Genomic DNA, 18,406 nt, shown 5'->3' with positions numbered 1-18,406 from the left:
AGATGGCCACAGATCACAATTATTTTCCCTTTCGGTTGACCTAAATCCGGAAATGTATCAGCGCAAGTTGCTTTCTGTTTGATTGCGATTGTTTCAAGACAGACAGCTTAGAAGTAGCAACTATTAGACTGACGTTGACAGGGGAGAGCATGTAATTTACAAAATTGTGTAACTTGTTGACTTTGAAGACGTTTTTGTGGTAATTCCAGCCCATACAAATGTAATACTTTGTGTGTAAAATGGGTGTACTCCGGCCATGTTTAGATGATGTGTTTGTTTCAATCAATGTCCTGGGAGAAATAGCTGGACAACATGGGTTGTCCTTTTCAAGGAATATTGCCTTCAGGCAGGCAAAGGTGCATAACAAAATCCATGTGCTTACTGATATTAATAAAAAAGTGCTACAGCAACTAACGCTATAGAGAAACATATATATCGTAAATAAATAGGTCTGTGGCCATATATACTCTTTAAAAAAAACGTAGGGGAACCTGAAATATTAATGTTAATATCAACTATTAAACCACAGACATCCTAGTAAAGAACGTTCAGGTCTGTTTATCAACACACCGAAACACATTCCATAGTCTGCACGTACATCACGCAGTTGCCCCGTACACGTGCGTGGGGTGTCATTCTCGATTTTGACAATTTCCGGGAAGGTCGATTAATTACTGTGGATCATTATTTCTGTCAATCGTTTTCATTTTATTGATCATACAGTTGTTATTGTTTTGTTTTTAATCATTTTTATTGTTTGAATTTGCGATTTACTAATAAAAAACCCCGTCAACTTTCAAATTTCACTTCTGACCCCAATCGTCCTTCAAGATCTTTGGTGGTCATAAAACCTACTGTAATACTGAACTACCGGTTGTAATGTTTGCCCAATTAATTCACTATTATCATATAACCATTCCCCACAACTAATATACCTGACAATTTTGGCAATTGTAAATTCTTATTAGAGTTCCCCTACTTTTTTTTAAGAGTATATATTGATGGGACGTTACGTGGGAAGTTTCCCTTAAGCCATCCTATTTTTGTCATGTATTGGTGGAACGGACACTAATGAATCCCTCTTTATCAAATGATAAAAATTCTATGTTTACTTTCTTTTTCAATACTTTTACAGTGTTAGTACATTTTTGCGTGGATTACCACTTTGATTTATTTCCGAGTCATCCCATATTATCGTTTATTCCTAAGTCACTCTAAATTGGTTGTTTTCATAGACAAAGACTTGTATTTCAATTGAAGAAAAATAGTCTGAATGTTGAATGTTTGTTCTGTCAGAGCAATATTCAATATTGAATGTTGAACGTTGAATATCGAACCAACTTTCACTTCCCCCGAGACTGTCTACCAACAAATCGGTCTCAGAAAACATGGGCGTATCGTAGTCTCAATCGGGGGGTGGGGGTGGGGGTGGGGTGGGGTGGGGGTGGGGGTGGTGGTGTAGAATGTGAATCTAAGGAACAATCTTGTCTTTCTTGGGCTATTTCTCGTTCCAGCCAGTGCACCATGACTGGTATATCAAAGGCCGTAGTATGTGCTATCCTGTCTGTGCGATGGTGCATATAAAAGATCCCTTGCTACTAATGGAAAAATGTAGCGGGTTTCCTCTATAAGACTATATATAAAAATTACCAAATGTTTGACATCCAATAGCCGATGATTAATAAATCAATGTGTTCTAGTGGTGTCGTTAGGCTAATATTGCACTGGACATATAGCCTAATATTGCACTGTAAGCCTCAGCGGGTAGTGGGGGTCCATCCGATCACCCACCCAGCTTACTCCCATCATAACAGCTCCACTGACAAATGTCATACTGAAGCTTGAACGATTTATTATAGGTGACATAATATGACGAAAACATTATTAAGGCAGGCGCGTGTGCAGGAATTTTAGCAGGCGGTGGGTCTAGCAAAATTTTTAAAGGGGTCGAGACATACTCCCCTGGAAAATATATTGGAAAAAAAAGGAGAAGAAAATATGCTTGAGCAAGGAACGATGGGGCCTACCCCCAAAATCCACCCCTTCACATGCGTCTGTAAGGGCACTTAGTAAATAATCAACGAAATCAAACCTCCAACCTTGATTCACAAATCAATAAATTTATAAATATTCTGGTGAAGACAAACGTTTTTCACATTTTTCCACATTTTATTCATATAGGTTTACAAAATTCAGCTGACATCCTGCAAATATTTAACCAAAATACACAATCTGTGTCTTATTTACAGAACAATATATTTAAAAGACACCGGCAATGTACTTTCAACGTAAACAAGCCATTTCTAGAAAGAATTGACCTTTGACCGCTTTGTTTCCGCTTGGCATGGAACCAGCAAGACAAACATAATCAGCTAGTGCAAATGCATGTTTTTAAAATGGGACCCATCCACATCCTTGACACATCGCCACCCCTACCCAATTCAGACACCTAGTTATCGTCACAAATATTTGGTGTGGTGTGTATCTAACATATCCTCTTATCACCACCTATTGAGACGTTTAGTTATGTTGACAAATGTTTTTGTTGTGTACATCAACCATAGCCTTCACTCATCATAAACATCGCCCTACCAATTCAGACGTTTAATATGTTCAGTGTTGTGTAATTCACATACGAAAAGGAAAGGAAAGGACTGTACTGTTTTGTTAGAGAGGGAGAGAGAGAGAGAGAGAGAGAGAGAGAGAGAGAGAGAGAGAGAGAGAGAGAGAGAGAGAGAGAGAGAGAGAGAGAGAGAGAGAGAGAGAGAGAGAGAGAGAGAGAGAGAGAGAGAGAGAAGCACACACAAAGAAAAGGTATATATATATATTTACAACTGTAAAATTGTATAATCCCTGAAGTGTTTAGGTAATAATATAAATTATGTATATGGCCAAATTGCATACCACCAAATCAAATCACAAAGACGATAATAATAAAACATGTATCGTTTTAATCAACGTAGATGTTAAGCTGCTCGTTTCAGATATAACGGGAAGGGTCTTTGACTAGCCTATCCCAGTTCCGGACACAAATTATTATCCTATTTTTAGTAACCCACCACATCTTTCGAGCACAATAGTAGCTGCCACATTGACAGTAGTTAAAATTACATTTTATAAATTTACTGGCCAGATTCATGAAACATGTTGTGACAGTAAAGACTGTCACCTTTATCATCTACATTATGACATGACTGGTTGCGTTAACTGCGCAATGAAAAGTTGAATGCATGTCTAACTTTGACCCGGTGAAATAGTAGTTGATGTACTGTTACCTATAACATAGAGAGAGATAGTATTTCACAGGATATATAATATCTGAAAATGGCAAATATATATTATAGAATACCTGAAATTTGGTTTAAAGGCATAGTGTCACAGACCACTGACTTATTTAATGGTCTAACATAATTTGATTTGTCCCTAAATGTACTTTATTCAATCATCTTCATAACCACCATACTCCATTTATTAGTGCTATTTTGTAAAAATAACTGAATTATGGCAATGGTCCATAATTCAAAAACTAAAATTGCCGAGAGGGTTAACATAGATTTCACTCCATCATAGTTCAGTTAAGGTGATGCAATAGCTAGATTTGGTTTCCAACAATTAATGTAATTTTTTATTTATTATCCATTTTTAGAGAAATAAGGTCCTTAAATCCGTGACACTATGCCTTTAAACAATATTTAATGTCATTCAACCCCCCCAACAAAAAACCCCAAACAAAACAAGATCCCCCCCCTAAAAAAAAAACACACAACAAAGATGGGAAATAGGAGGAAGAAAGGTAAATAGGATGAAAGATGGATTGTCATGCACGTATCGTGCAAATGACTATTTACATTACTATTACCCAAACGGGGTCGGCTATATCTAATGGCTGCTACCTTCTTACACAATCATAAAAATACGACGGTACAATGTGATCCGATTTTTTGGTTTACTTCAATTTTGGTTTACTTCAATTTTGGTTTTTGGTTTACTTCAATTTTGAGCACATTATAAACGTTGTTCGGGCAAAAATCAACCTGCTCTCCACTCACCCCCCCCCCCCCCCCCAAAAAAAAAGAGAGAGTCCGTTTGCATATGCTAAGGTGTTAAATATTCTTTTTTTTCTTCGATTTTAGCTACTTACACAGTGCGCACGAACACGATCTTACTTTATCGTCGAGTTTTGACAAATGACATAATAGAGTTATGCGCCCTGTGTTTTGCTTCCGGTTTTGAAATGGGGGAGGGAGCGGACAGATTTTGTTATGTTTATAGCTGCGATTTAGACGTGAATGTTGAAATTAAAATGTAAGTACGGACGAGGAATACAATATAGAAAAGTATGTAAGTAATTATTATATTAGGACAACATGGGGGAGTACACTGTCGGGGTTTCTTCCAGAAATTGTGGTAATATAAATACTTAGGCCTATCATAAATAGAGTTAGGGTTAGTGACAGCGCCAAAGGAAAGTCCTTCCGGTGCACTGGCTGAAATGGGAAATAGCCCAATGCCCGGCAATGGGCCCGCTGACGGGGATCGATCCCAAACCGGCCGCACATGGAGCAAGCGCTTTACCACTGGGCTACGTCCCGCCCCTAGTTACAAAATTAGAACCATGCTGACAAATATTTTATTTTATTTGTGAAAAAAGTTTTCACAAAATTTGATTTCAAGAGAGAATCTTGGGTTAGTGATAATATCTGTAGGCTAATGTATTTTTATATTTACTAACCTGGCTGACTAGTATATGTATATATTTTTTAATACTATAGACCCACAAGCCAGACCAAATTTTATTAAACTGTCAATAAAAATGAAATTGAAACTGAAAGTCTACTCTTGTCTTACTGAAACTGAAAACCGAAACCGAAGCCAAATTTCGTAACTGCACATCACTAATTGTATATGTGAAAAATGAAGATCTTTATTTTTTTTGGGTATCTATTTTCAGTGGTACATTAGAGGGACTTCGTGAACGACCAAGTTACAAAGAACTTCTTGAGGATCCAATACTCAAGTTCTCCGGTGCTTACCAAGATGGCTGCTCAGATCTCTACGTGACCTGCCAGGTGTTCTCGGATGCAAGACCTCTTGCTCTGCCTGTGTCGACAGCTTACAAGGCTTTCACTACACGATGGAAGTAAGGCCTGCGTGAAACTATTTCAGTGTCTTGAAATCAGTTTCTGCTTTCAGGGATGGGAGGGATGATAATTGTAGTGGTCAAAAAGTAATCTCAGTGTCACAGGTTCAATTTAAATAATTTAAAGCACAGCAAATGTTGCCTTTGGTTTAATAACAAAAATATTGGAACCAAGGCAAGTTGGACAGGCACTAAGGCAAGAATTTCATCCCAGAGAGAGGCAGCAAGACAATCTTTCATTAAGTTTTCTCAGACAATTTAATGATTTCACCCTATACTCTTCCACCTCATTTCTCCTATAGATAATTCAGGTTATAATTTAATTTTTATTTCTAATGACTATAGAGGTAGATTGTTAAAATCCCACCCCAACAAAAAACCCAAACAAACCCCAATACAAGTGAAATTATGTTAAAATGGATAATGGATTTTTATTGAGTATATGTTTTAACCAATGCATATTAAAATTAATGTGGAAATAATAAACAATACTAGTGCATGTATACATGATAATGCCACTTCTCAAAATACAGTCAAACTTCAATAACTCCACCTTCGATCTCTCAAAAACTTTTATCTCTCGATCTGAAGCGATGGTCCCAGCCGAGTTGCTATACAAACTAACAAACTAGTAATAACGACCTTCGAAAACTCAAACTTCGAAAACGCGATAAACTGGATCTCTCGACCTAATTCTTTGGTCCTACCATAAAGATTTAATAGAGTATGCACCTCCAAAACTTGACGCGTGTGGATTGATCAAACTGTTGTTGCCGATAGTATTTTAAATCATGTCAATCAAGCGAAGCGTGCCTGTCTCAGGTGGTCTTGGCTGTCGAGGATTAAGGTGATAATTACAGAATAATAGATCGCCAACTAAGCGGAATGAACTGAAAGAAAGTAGAGGTGTTAAGCGTAAATAATTTTGTGTAAAACAAATATACTTAGTGTTATTTGGCATTCAGTGTTTTATTTGTTAGTTACGTTTTGCCATGTTTTGACATCTGTAAAATATGTCAAAATTCATTATATAATTTAATTTCTGTTATTTATATACATATATGTATGTAAATGGCTTCTGGTTTGGTTTTGTTTTTCTGTCAATAAATACATGTAGCCTATATGCCCAAGCATATATTTCAAATTCATCTGAATTATCTTTTTTGTTTTCATATTTACTTACTTTTACAACATATGCAAAATGAATGTAACACAGGTGTCGAAGATACACACAGCTGGGCTGGGGTGGGATGGGATGGGGTGTCTTGTGGTATGGTGACAATGATATATTAGTTCGCCTTTCAACTGGGGATGCATAGTTTTCAGAGTTCAGAGGTAGGCAGCGAAGCACATGCTTCTTACAATATTAAGCCAAAACATGAACCAGCTGTAATGCAGTTTCAAATTTGAACTCGTATATTAATTTCGAAAACTCAAACTCCCTGAAACGTGAACTATTATCTCGTCCCCTTCAAGATTGAGTTATCGATGTTTGACTGTATATAATATTTTGCTGCATTAAAAAACTAGATTCCAATTTTAACTACATGTACCTTTAGTTCAAGTTTATTTGTTTTGTATGTTACAGTTGGAATGAGTGGTTACGTCTTCCAGTCAAATACAGTGATCTGCCAAGAAATGCCCTTCTTGCACTCACCATATGGGACATATATGGCACAAACAAATCTTTACCTGTTGGTGGGACCACCTTGTCCTTATTTGGCAAGAAAGGGTGAGGCACTATTCAGTTTTTAAAGTGGAAATTTAGAAGAAACATATAATACAGTATTTTGTTTCATTCTTTCAAGTGAATTTGTACCATGTGATTACATTATTTTGCAAAGATGTTTTTAAAAACAGAAAGAGCTTCATTTTGTTTTAGAACCCATTGTTCAGACAATTACATTTGATATTGCATCAATAATTTTGTTTTAAAACATTGTCCATTCATCTGCATTGCAGATTAAAACCTGCACTTATTATTGATTTCACATATGGTATTTAAAATATTTAAAAAAAATAAAACAATTTAAATTGTTTTTGTTTTTTGTTTTTTACTGAATCAATGGAAATAAATATATTCTGTGACTATCATATAAATGAAATAAAATATTTATTGTTTTTATTTTATCTTATATTTTTACAATGTAGAACATTTCGGCAGGGCATGCATGATCTCAAAGTGTGGCCAAAGGTCGCGGCTGATCCAAGTCCTCAGAGCTCGACGCCGGGCAAAACTCGGGACTCTAATGACCAGATGACACGCTTAGCTAAAGTAAGCCTATTTGTTAGACTAGATGATGATTTATTTTATATTATCAATCACATATGAAACAGGGGTCTTTAACGATGCCGACTCCCACCCATCCCAAATCTAGGAAATTGACAATATAAGTGAAGTGTTTTCTACTATATATTATGTGCTTGGTTTCAGTAAATGTTTATGCTACATACAAGGTATAGTGCTTACAAATGTGGAAATCGGTGCAGCTTAAAAATGTCCAATGCAAATTTCTTTGACAATGCCATCTTCCAGTAAAGTGCCACCCCTTATATGTCACACTGAAAACAATTTTATTTTAGCCAATTTTCACATATTTAGAGCATTTCCTTGAAAGTTCTTCAAAAGTCGCTAATCTGAAGAAATTTTTATTAGCCAAATACTAGATGCAGCCATTTTGTATTAAAATTAGCAATTGGCTAATATGGCAATGGTTTTTATAATAAAATGAAAAATAAGTTTTTTTATTTAGTAATCAAATGTATTATGTATCTGATAAATTTGTTTAATCTAAGTGAACATTTATTTTGGTATTTGTTTAATTTTTATGAGCATTACTATTTAACTCTTTAATAAACAATTCAGTATTTCAAAATTAAATATTAAACTTTATTATTTAACTTATTAAACATTTATTCACTACCAGAGATCGGTTGTTGGTAATTTAACTAGTACACTGGTGGCACATAAGTCTGCGCATCTAAGCATTTGTGGTATATTTTAAAGTTAAAATCTTTATTTAAAAATATTTATTTCACCGCCACAGTACAACGGAACAATAAACGTGTTACTACTGAAAGTTATTATTTTTATTTTTTTTCGACTCAAGTAATGAGCACATTTTTAGTGGGATCCCCCTGTATTTACTAGCTTGCATAAGTCTGCACAACAAACATTAAAACAACCACTTCTGTTGCTAATGTTTACAGAAACAACAACAAATAATGGATCCGACTTTTTGTAAGTTCTAAATAACAAACACATCCTGTTATAGTCTGTTTCAGAAACATTTAGATCATGCAAATGAGATAAATATAAATGGTGTTCTATGCTCCTTAGTTTGGACAACACAAAATGACTATATATAAAAAAAGCCATTGTCAAAATTTTGATCATTATTCAACAAAAGTTGTCTGTTATTAACTGTAAATGAACACAAATAATGTTCGTTAGACATACAGGACAATCAATGATAATTTTGAAACAGACTGTAGCTAAAAATAGGCCATGCTGTAAGTGTAAGCTTCAAAGTCTGGGCAGCTATATTGCTTTGTTATGTCACTTGGAGGGAAATTCAAAGTATACATGGATGTTTACGTTAACAGATAAAATAAAACATTTATTTCATTTATGGATTCATAAATTACAGTAAGGTATGTATTGAAGCTTCTATGTAAACTTGTGTAAGTTGATATACAAGGTTAATCATCTCAGTGGTGACAGACATGTGTTGACAGGTGATATAAAAGCACGTTGATCGAGGCTGGCAAAAGTATACTTTTAGTGCATTAATTCAGAGAGTGTTTTTTTTAATCACATTGTTTTCTGTCAGTTTTATACATATGTTCACAATCAAGACGTGTTGTTTTAACCATTGTTTTATGAATTAAATTAACGTTGTTTGTTTGTTTACAAACATACCCCAACACTTGTTTCAAGACGTAATTAACATGCACAGACCTTTATGCCACGCAGACTAAGGTGACATGAGTGTACTGTAAGAATTTTTTTATTTTATTAATTTATCATTTTTATGTCCACAGCTGAGTAAGAAACATCGAGATGGCCACATGGTGAAGATAGACTGGTTGGACCGGCTCACGTTCCGAGAGATAGAGATGGTGAACGAACGACAGAAACGAGACTCAAACTTCATGTATTTGATGGTTGAGTTTCCTTACATACACCATGAAAATATGCAATACTCCGTGGTCTACTTTGAAAAGGTAGGTCAAGGAATATTTTGCCCTCAAATTTTTTATTAACATAAGTTGATAATTAATTGAAAATTGACTATCAACTTTTTAATTGTATAATGATCTCTGAAACTTGCATTGTGAATCGTGATGCGATAGTGAACAAAAGTTTCCCTGTGGGTACAATCAGACTGTTTTTGGCACAATTTACATTTAATAAAACTGCATATTACTGTACTGGAGCTTGTGTTTACAAAAGTTCATTGTGCTGGATTCATTCATGATTGCTCTTGGGTATATTATGTCATGGAATACATTTGTATAAACATGGTCCTTGATATGACACATCTGGGACAGATAATGGTGAGGTATATATTCTAAGGGTGGCTCCAGAATTGATCACATGGGGTGTGTGTTAATGTAATTATTACTTTATGCCAGCTGGTTTACCTGCTTACCTCACATGTGTATTTGGTTTAAATATATCTTTATTTTGTGGGTTGTGCATATATATTAAAAAAAACATTAGTTACTGCCCGGCCCCTCCATGTGATCAAAAAGGTTTGTTTTGTTTAACAACACTGCTAGAGCACATTGATTTATTCATCATCAGCTTTTGAATGTCAACCATTTGGTAATTTTTGACATATAGTCTGAAAGAGAAAACCCTCTACATTTTTCCATAAGTAGCAAGGGATCTGTTATATGCACCATCCCACACACAGGATAGCACATACCATGGCATTTGATATACCAATCATGGTGCACTGGTTGAAATAAGACATAACCCAAATGGGCCACCAATGGGGATCGATCCTAGATCCACCATGAATCAAGCGAGTGCCTTACCACTGGGCTATGTCCCGGCCCTTCCATATAATCAGTCCTGGAACTGTTCTAAATATTTTGTAGTAAACCAGTGTTTTCTTTCTCTACAGGATGCTGACCGGCCATTTGAGTTCCAGACCCACGCAGAGATAGTCACTGTACCTGACCCGGAAATACTCCTGGTACGATATCTACAGTCAGGTTCACTGTTGTTATAAAGTCAGCCAGCACATACAAGTTTGTTGGCAAAGTATTACGAAGTAATTAGCATCAGGTTTCACTCCGTTAGAACTAAAAATGATCCTTATACATGTGTAGTTCATTTCATTTGAGTTTATTTGTGTGTTTTATCCAATTAAAAGTTCAAACACAATGTCATTAAAAAAGTAAACGTTTATTTTGTTTAATGACTCCACAAGAGCACATTGATTAGTTAATAATTGGCTATTGGATGTAAAATATTTGATAACTCAAACATATAGTCTTCAGAGGAAATCTATTAGCAGCAAGGGAACCTTTATGTTCACTTTTCCACACACAGAATAGCACATACCATGACCTTTGATACACCGACCCCCCCCCCCCCCCCCCCCCCCCCCCCCACACACACACAAATTGTTTCAACAGACTGACTCTTTACACGTTCTTATGGATTATGGTCCTGTATGATTTCAAGAAAACTTGGTTGAAAGTAAGCACCACAAGTTATTTAAACAGACTGATTCTTTGCATATCTTTGTGGATTATGGTCCTGTATGATTTCAGGAAAACTTGGTTGAAAGTAAGACCCACAAGTTATTTAAACAGACTGATTCTTTGCATGTTGTTATGGATTATGGTCCTGTATGATTACAGGAAAACCTGGTTGAAAGGAAGCACCACAAGTTGGCGAGAAGTCTGAGAAGTGGACCTACGGACAGAGACATGAAACCAGATGCGAAGATCAGAGATCTTCTTAATGTAAGTTCAACATATCCATGGCTGGCTTAAGGGCCTCTTTTGATTCTCATTAAAGTAATCGAACTTAATGATGGCACCGATATGCAATTGTCTCAACTCCGATATAGATTGCCTTAGGTCATGGGCTTTACTGGTGGTATTTTTTTTTTGCCTCTGGATAAAAATTGCTGTCTATTGAGTGGATAATTTTTGCTTTGTATGTTAATTTAATTTGTACAAAATTTACTGCTTTAAAATTGCTGTAGGCAGGGTAAAAATTGCTGTATGTTTATACTCTTCTTAAAAATGTTAGTAATTGTCATTCTTTGTCATGAGCAAAGTCAGGGCGAACTGAAGATGCCAGGGGAGCAATCACATGAAGTTTCAAATGAAATTCATTAAAATTTTAATGCAATATAATCAATTTGCAGCTGTCGTAAACCTTCCCAGGCGAGTGTGGAGAAGAGTGGGAATTATCACTCGCCTTTCTTGGTGAAGACTGGTTGGGAACAGCCCATCAGTTTCCAATCTTGTCTTCCAATCTTTATTTGAGACAAATCCTCAAAGTTAACTTATTCATCTAAAATTAATGCTTTAAATAGCCGACACTTTTCTCCAAGTGGCTTATGATTGTTTTAGTACCTGTGATTACTGTTTGGTTAGAGGTGTGAATATCTACATTGACAGCTTGTGTTTTCATTTAGAATATTGTTGGGTATCCCTCCATAAGACAGCTCACCTCTGAGGAACAAGATCTGGTGTGGAAGTACAGGTTTTATTTGTCAAACCAGAAAAAGGTTAGCGTTTTACTACAACTTTGTATTTTGAATGAAAAATCTGTATATAGTTCATCAGAAAGGAGAGAACTGTAATTGAAAAAGGTTAGCGTTTTACTACAACTTTGTATTTTGAATGAAAAATCTGTATATAGTTCATCATAAAGGAGCGAACTGTAATTGAAAAAGGTTAGCGTTTTACTACAACTTTGTATTTTGAATGAAAAATCTGTATATAGTTCATCAGAAAGGAGAGAACTGTAATTGAAAAAGTTGAAAACAGAATATAGTGTTGACATTATTAGTCCTGTACTAGTCCAACTGTTTGTCTGTCTGTCTGTTTTTCTGTCTGTCTGTCCCACATAGTGTTTCAGATGTTTTTTTCACAATCCCTTGAGATATTGACCTGAAATTTTCTGTATAGTTTTATCATGTACATTTATAGATCATGTTTAACGTTCATAGTAATTTACCCAGTTTTCATAGTTATTGCCCTTGAATTTAGAAGATACGAAAATGTGTTGGGCCTGGTAGGGGACATGTATTGTTTTAGCAGTACTCTCAGAACACTTGTTAATATAGTATTAGGACAACCAAACAAAAATGTTTATAGTCAGATAAAATATCAGCTAATATCACATTCAATGGAGGCTAAAACAGTTTGAAATCCTCTTCTGACAATAGTTGTTGGCAGGTAAAATGAGTTATTAGGGTTTTATGTGGGGAATATGAGTTTCCGAATATATCATACACTAGTGTAATAGTGATATGCAAGCAACATTGAGTGGTTAAGCTGTATATATGCTAAGGAGGTCCTGTACTGCAACAGGTTTTTAGGTGTTTTTTAAATTGATATAAAAGTATTTGATTGATATGTGACAGCTAAACCCTTTGTCTTTGTTTTAGTTATATTTTAAAGTATTATCAAAGTAATCATAGTGTTCATACTAGCTGTGGAATTCCTGAAAAATGGTGAAATTTACATAGAAAGTTATCAAAAATGAAAATTGGTTTGTAGTACATATTTTGATTTCAGGCTCTGACCAAGTTCCTCAAATGTGTGAACTGGTCCATGCCGCAGGAGTCGAAACAAGCCCTAGAGCTGTTAACCAAGTGGAGCGCCATGGATGTGGAAGATGCCTTGGAACTACTTAGTCCGGCATTCACTCATCCTGCTGTGCGTAAATACGCTGTGATGCGACTGAGACAGGCTGATGATGAGGTGACTTTTGTTTGAATTTCTTACTGAGAGCTGAGAACCAGTTTCACAATATTTAACCAGTTTTAATGTTAAAATTTAAGAAAAATCTGAAAACAGCAATTGTATTTGTTTTTCAAATTATATAGCTTTGTATCACTTCTATTTGATCTACTTCATGTAAGTCCTCCGGAAACACTTCATTATGTAAACTATATTTTTTAAATGGTGTCGTATAAAAACAAAAACGTTTAGCAATTGGGTACTACTGCATAATATTTTAACCCCCAAGCTACATTCAGTGACACATTTCATTTTGTATGAAAATCTGTTACTTGTACTGACAATTAATGCCTCAGTTTTCTTTTATTTAAGCATCTTTACAAAATTGCTTAACTTTTTTGTCATTAACTCCAAGCTTTATTATGTTGCACTATAAGGAAAGAAAAAGGATATAGTATATCAATACCTCAGCCCATTTTAAACTGTAGCTATTTGGTGTTTAACATACAGATATTTCAACACTTGGTAAAGCACTGGACCAGAATGCAATAGTCATTGTTCCCCATGACTGATACAGGCCATGATACATGTATGTACTCTCCTGTCCACTGGAAAATGCATATAAAATATCCCTTGGTGCATTTCATAAGGAGTAGCCCATGTGACTGCACTGAGTTTCCTCCCTCACTCCAGACCAAATGTTGAGATAATCAGTTACGATAGACCAAATGGCCTCAGTTTAAAATGTGCTGAGGTGTTGTTGAAACAAGTATTCTTTTCTGTACAACATGATACATGTATTTATTATAATTGTACCGGTAATAACAAATGACTGAAATGATTACTGTTATTTAATAATAATTTCAGGACTTGCTGTTGTATTTGCTACAACTTGTTCAAGCTTTGAAGTATGAGAACTTTAAAGAAATCAAAGAAGGTTCAGACATTTATCCACCCCAGAGAGAGTCGGCACCATCTCCTGAACTGTCTGATAAATCTGGGGAAAAACAGAGGTAATTTAGGCATTGTATTTCATATTAATTTATGTTAACAACAGGGCTTCTAGGATTTTTAAAAAATCCACTGGCCATGGGATCAGTGATTTTTTTAATTTACTAGCCACGATTAAAAATGAACTAGCCCTACTTTACATAAAGTTAATATAATTTTACTAAATAATAGTTATAATGAGATATGTTACCCAAAGAGGGAGATAGAGATTAAAAACACTAACATTGTGGGTTGAGGTGGGGTCAGGATATTCATATTTACAAAATACACTTAACTGCAACATTTGACTTCTTTTCTTTTTTTTCACTAGCCATTGGGCATGGCAATAGTAGTTATTTACTAGCCCAACGTTGAATATCACTAGCCATGGGAGTGGGGCTACCATAATCTAGAAGCCCTGGTTAACAAACACTACATGTATCTTTCACACATAGCAAATCAGTAATTTTCCTTCTGGATATAGTAGGGCCAAAGGCTTTGTTATTTTTAAAAGAGTTTGAAGGTAAACACATTTTTTTTAAATTTTTAATGTTTTATAGTGTAGTATTAAAGTTATCTCTTAGGACATTGAATGTAATATTAACTTTATTTCACAGGTCATTGAGTGTAATATTAAATTTATCTCACAAGTCACTGAGTGTAATATTAATTTTATCTCACAGGCCACTAAGGGTAATATTAAATTTATCTCACAGGTCACTGAGTGATATCAAATTTATCTCACAGGTCACTGAGTGTAATATCTCGATCGTCATCTCATGATTCGATTCTAGAAGCACTGGAAACATCTCCAGCTAAAGAAGGCAGCCCAGAGAGCAAACTGGAAAATGAGGTATGGATCGGTCTTCATTTTATGTTTGAATCAGGGCTGTACTAGAACTGATCACTTGGGGTGGTGAGGGATGAACCCACGGGTCGAAATAGTCGCCTGCAAAAAGTGAAAAAGCAATCCGTTTTTGTATGTACAATTATCTCACGTCATTTTTCAAGAGACAGATGTATATACAATTATCTCACATGTCATTATCCAAGAGACAGATGTATGTACGATTATCTCACATGTCATTCCAAGAGACAGACGTATGTATGATTATCTCACATGTCATTTTCCAAGAGACAGACGTATGTACGATTATCTCACATGTCATTTTCCAAGAGACAGACGTATGTATGATTATCTCACATGTCATTTTCCAAGATACAGATGTATGTACGATTATCTCACATGTCATTTTCCAAGATACAGATGTATGTACGATTATCTCACATGTCATTTTCCAAGAGACAAACGGATGTATGTACAATTATCTCACATGTCATTTTCCAAGAGACAGACAGATGTATATACAATTATCTCACATGTCATTTTCCAAGAGACAGATGTATGTACGATTATCTCACATGTCATTTTCCAAGATACAGATGTATGTACGATTATCTCACATGTCATTTTTCAAGAGACAAACAGATGTATGTACAATTATCTCACATGTCATTTTCCAAGAGACAAACGGATGTATGTACAATTATCTCACATGTCATTTTCCAAGAGACAGACAGATGTATATACAATTATCTCACATGTCATTTTCCAAGAGACAGATGTATGTACGATTATCTCACATGTCATTTTCCAAGATACAGATGTATGTACGATTATCTCACATGTCATTTTCCAAGATACAGATGTATGTACGATTATCTCACATGTCATTTTTCAAGAGACAAACAGATGTATGTACAATTATCTCACATGTCATTTTCCAAGAGACAAACGGATGTATGTACAATTATCTCACATGTCATTTTCCAAGAGACAGACAGATGTATATACAATTATCTCACATGTCATTTTCCAAGAGACAGATGTATGTACGATTATCTCACATGTCATTTTCCAAGATACAGATGCATGTACGATTATCTCACATGTCATTTTTCAAGAGACAAACAGATGTATGTACAATTATCTCACATGTCATTTTCCAAGAGACAAACGGATGTATGTACAATTATCTCACATGTCATTTTCCAAGAGACAGACAGATGTATATACAATTATCTCACATGTCATTTTCCAAGAGACAGATGTATGTACGATTATCTCACATGTCATTTTCCAAGAGACAGACAGATGTATGTACAATTATCTCACATGTCATTTTCCAAGAGACAGACAGATGTATGTACAATTATCTCACGTCATTTTTCAAGAGACAGATGTATTTACAATTATCTCACATGTCATTTTCCAAGAGACAGACAGATGTATGTACAATTATCTCACATGTCATTTTCCAAGAGACAGACAGATGTATGTACAATTATCTCACATGTCATTTTCCAAGAGACAGCAGATGTATGTACAATTATCTCACGTCATTTTCCAAGAGACAGATGTATGTACGATTATCTCACGTCATTTTCCAAGAGACAGATGTATGTACAATTATCTCACATGTCATTTTCCAACAGACAGACAGATGTATGTACGATTATCTCACATGTCATTTTCCAAGAGACAGATGTATGTACGATTATCTCACATGTCATTTTCCAAGAGACAGATGTATGTACAATTATCTCACATGTCATTTTCCAAGAGACAGATGTATGTACGATTATCTCACATGTCATTTTCCAAGAGACAGATGTATGTACAATTATTTCACGTCATTTTCCAAGAGACAGATGTATGTACGATTATCTCACATGTCATTTTTCAAGAGACAGATGTATGTACGATTATCTCACCTGCTGTATAGCTCAGGATTCTGTTATATTTCAGTTTCACAATGCTGTAAAATACATCTCAGAGGTCCGACATTTTCCACACAATATCCTGAACCCTCCACTCACCCCGTCTTATTTTCAGAGGACCATTTTATTTTTTTAGCAGGACATTTTTTTTTGGCCAGCTATTGTAAAAAAATGAAAGAAGGCCATATATTTACTTCCTGTTTCAATCCCTGGAGCCATCATTATTATTTTATGATTGAAGAGTCTGCCAAATTTTTCCCCAATGCATACCTGGTTGAAATAATATTTGTTTTGTGGGTTAAGGTATATAAACAATTGCCTCCCCCAACCTCGCCGAATATGATCAAGTTTGGAATCGTCCCTAGTAAATAAATTGTGAATGACATTTATTATATACTGAACGACAAAAGAAATATAAATATAGTTTTCTTTAATTTATTTAAGATTATTCAGTTTGAATCCCATAGTTTTTGTTTCTATTAGAAATATGACTGTTTACTGAATTAACAGCATCATGAAAAGAAAGTATGTATTAAAATATTATCATATCTGTTGTTGTTCAGTATATTTAGGTGGGAATGTAGCTCAGTGGTAGAGAAATCAACTGAGATGTGAAAGGTTGTAGGATCAATCACTTTCAGCAGATGTGTTGATGTTTTTCCCTCATGCTCAGCAGTGCCACCCCTGTGATATATCAAGACACTGTATGTGCTGTCCCGTCTGTCTGAAGTATGTTTCTTGCTGCTGTGATCGGAAGTCAGTGGGGCGGGATGTAGCTCATTGGCAAGGCGCTCTTTTGATGCGCAGTCGGTGTGGAATCTATCCCCGTCGGTGGGCTCATTGAGCTATTTCTCATTCCAGCCAGTGCACCAAGACTGGTAATTAAAGGCCATGGTATGTGCTATGCTGTCTGTGAGATGGTGCATACAAAAGATCCCTTGCTGCTAATGGAAAAATATAGCAGTTTCTTCTCTAAGACTATATTTCAAAAGTACCAAATGTTTGACATCCAGTAGCCGATGATTTATAAATGAATGTGCTCTAGTGGTGTCGATAAACAAAAACAAACTTTAAACTTTTTCTTGCTGCTATCTAGACCAAATTTTTAAATTACTTTATCTTACATACCTACTATAAATATTAAGAGTTTAAAAATGTGCTGATGTGCCTTATGGCAATTACTGGAGTCTTTTTTGCTTTTAGTATATTTATTCCATTGAAATTCAATTTTTCTTTTCTATTTAGATGGATCTTGCCACGTTCCTAATCTCCAAAGCATGTGATGATTTCACAATAGCCAACTACTTGTACTGGTGAGTTTCTGCTACTTAACTACTGTGGTTAATGTTAGTGTGCTATCCTCTAAGTGGGAAGGTAAGTTACTGCTACTTAACTACTGTGGTTAATGTTAGTGTGCTATCCTCTAAGTGGGAATTTAAGTTTCTGCTACTTAACTACTGTGTTTAATGTTAGTGTGCTAGCCCCTAAGTGGGAAGGTAAGTTTCTGCTACTTAACTACTGTGTTTAATGTTAGTGTGCTAGCCTCTAAGTGGG

General features: G+C 35.3%; 1 protein-coding gene across 1 annotated transcript in view; it reads left to right on the top strand.

Annotated features, from left to right (window-relative positions):
- Positions 1-4,225: 4,225 nt before the first annotated feature.
- Positions 4,226-18,406, top strand: part of LOC121382717 (phosphatidylinositol 3-kinase catalytic subunit type 3-like) — a 38,357-nt gene continuing 24,176 nt past the window's right edge. The window contains exons 1-12 of the mRNA XM_041512270.1: positions 4,226-4,305; positions 4,952-5,140; positions 6,729-6,872; positions 7,292-7,415; positions 9,185-9,367; positions 10,276-10,347; positions 11,021-11,125; positions 11,809-11,901; positions 12,917-13,102; positions 13,949-14,094; positions 14,819-14,924; positions 18,098-18,165. Of these exons, the coding sequence (XP_041368204.1) occupies positions 4,235-4,305; positions 4,952-5,140; positions 6,729-6,872; positions 7,292-7,415; positions 9,185-9,367; positions 10,276-10,347; positions 11,021-11,125; positions 11,809-11,901; positions 12,917-13,102; positions 13,949-14,094; positions 14,819-14,924; positions 18,098-18,165 (1,487 nt within the window). The 5' untranslated portion in view covers positions 4,226-4,234. The remainder of the gene's footprint in view (positions 4,306-4,951; positions 5,141-6,728; positions 6,873-7,291; positions 7,416-9,184; positions 9,368-10,275; positions 10,348-11,020; positions 11,126-11,808; positions 11,902-12,916; positions 13,103-13,948; positions 14,095-14,818; positions 14,925-18,097; positions 18,166-18,406) is intronic.

This window comes from Gigantopelta aegis, chromosome 2 (assembly GCF_016097555.1).
Source record: "Gigantopelta aegis isolate Gae_Host chromosome 2, Gae_host_genome, whole genome shotgun sequence".
Classification (NCBI taxonomy): domain Eukaryota; kingdom Metazoa; phylum Mollusca; class Gastropoda; order Neomphalida; family Peltospiridae; genus Gigantopelta; species Gigantopelta aegis.
Note: the sequence above shows the minus strand (reverse complement) of the source record. Positions and strands in the feature narration are given on the sequence as shown.